We start from the raw sequence: 1,101 nt of genomic DNA, 5'->3' as shown, positions 1-1,101 counted from the left end.
GTGTATTTGTGCTAAAATAGTCATGCCTCTGACTGCAAACTAATACATCAATGCTTAGAAATTCCTACTTGAGTCTATTAACTATATACAGAGGCCTTGCACTTTATTTCATAAGATAGCAGCACTTTTTATATATATGTTTCTTTATCTTGGTAGTCAACAATTAGCAGCATTTCTCAAGTAGCATATGCCTGTAGCCATTTTATGTGCAATTTCTCCTTACTAGCACCCTTACACATTAAATATTGAATTTCTATACCGTCAAATTGTTCTTGCAAAAACTGAAACAAATTTATCATACTTGTGGTTAATGTCTTCTTCCAAAAAGGGAATATAATGATTACCTTTCATAACAAATGCATGAATAGATTATAATCTTCATAAGCCCTGTCACCTATACTAAGAATTTATGGCTGACCTCCATGATAAAGAATCCATTAATTATTATTCAAGACAAATAGGCCAAAAATATCTTGTCTCATTCCCAATCAAGAGCAAGTGGCTCTGAACAATTCAATCATGGCACACAAAAGAAGCATTTACGGGTTGTAGAGACAAACAATTAGCAAACAAAATCCAGTACATTTTTTCCTTGTGCCTATTAAAGGAAGGTAAAGTCACCTACCTGGTGATGGAATTCCAAAGTCCTCCTGATTCCTCATTTTCATCTGCAAGAAGTTCCAGGTGTTGCTTTCCAGGTTGCTTGCCTACACGCACTTTGACCACATGTGAACGGAAGCTACTGATAATAATCTCCACGTCCTCCGAACCAACTGGGGTGTCTGTGCCTTCGTGGCTGCAAACAAGAGTCCTTTTTTTAAGGGAGAATTTCTACTATGAAAATTTACAAAAGAGCAAACCATGGATTAAACAGGACCGATGATCTTAAGTTGTCTTAGTCTATAACCTCTACTTACATTGCTGATAACATAAAGGAAATTACTATATCACCTTGCAATAGTGTATATATCAGCAGATCTTCCTTGTCGTAACCTCAATAACCAGGCTCCTGGATTAGCCTTTAGTTGGAAGTATCCCAAGTTTGCCATAACTATGGTGTCAACCTGAAGTGACAAAAAAACATGGCATCAACACAAATTT

At 36.3% G+C, this 1,101-nt stretch overlaps 1 protein-coding gene across 1 annotated transcript in view; it reads right to left on the bottom strand.

The window, feature by feature from the left end:
- Window positions 1-625: 625 nt before the first annotated feature.
- The window catches only part of LOC119581030 (UDP-glucose:glycoprotein glucosyltransferase 1-like), a gene marked incomplete at its 3' end in the record, with an annotated part of 15,208 nt that continues 14,732 nt past the window's right edge, over window positions 626-1,101 (bottom strand). Inside the window, 2 exon segments of the mRNA XM_037929312.1 lie at window positions 626-796; window positions 952-1,064. Of these exon segments, the coding sequence (XP_037785240.1) occupies window positions 626-796; window positions 952-1,064 (284 nt within the window).

The sequence above is a fragment of the Penaeus monodon genome, chromosome 14 (genome assembly GCF_015228065.2).
Source record: "Penaeus monodon isolate SGIC_2016 chromosome 14, NSTDA_Pmon_1, whole genome shotgun sequence".
NCBI classification, from domain to species: Eukaryota; Metazoa; Arthropoda; class Malacostraca; order Decapoda; family Penaeidae; genus Penaeus; species Penaeus monodon.
This window is presented reverse-complemented; position numbering and strand designations above follow the sequence as displayed.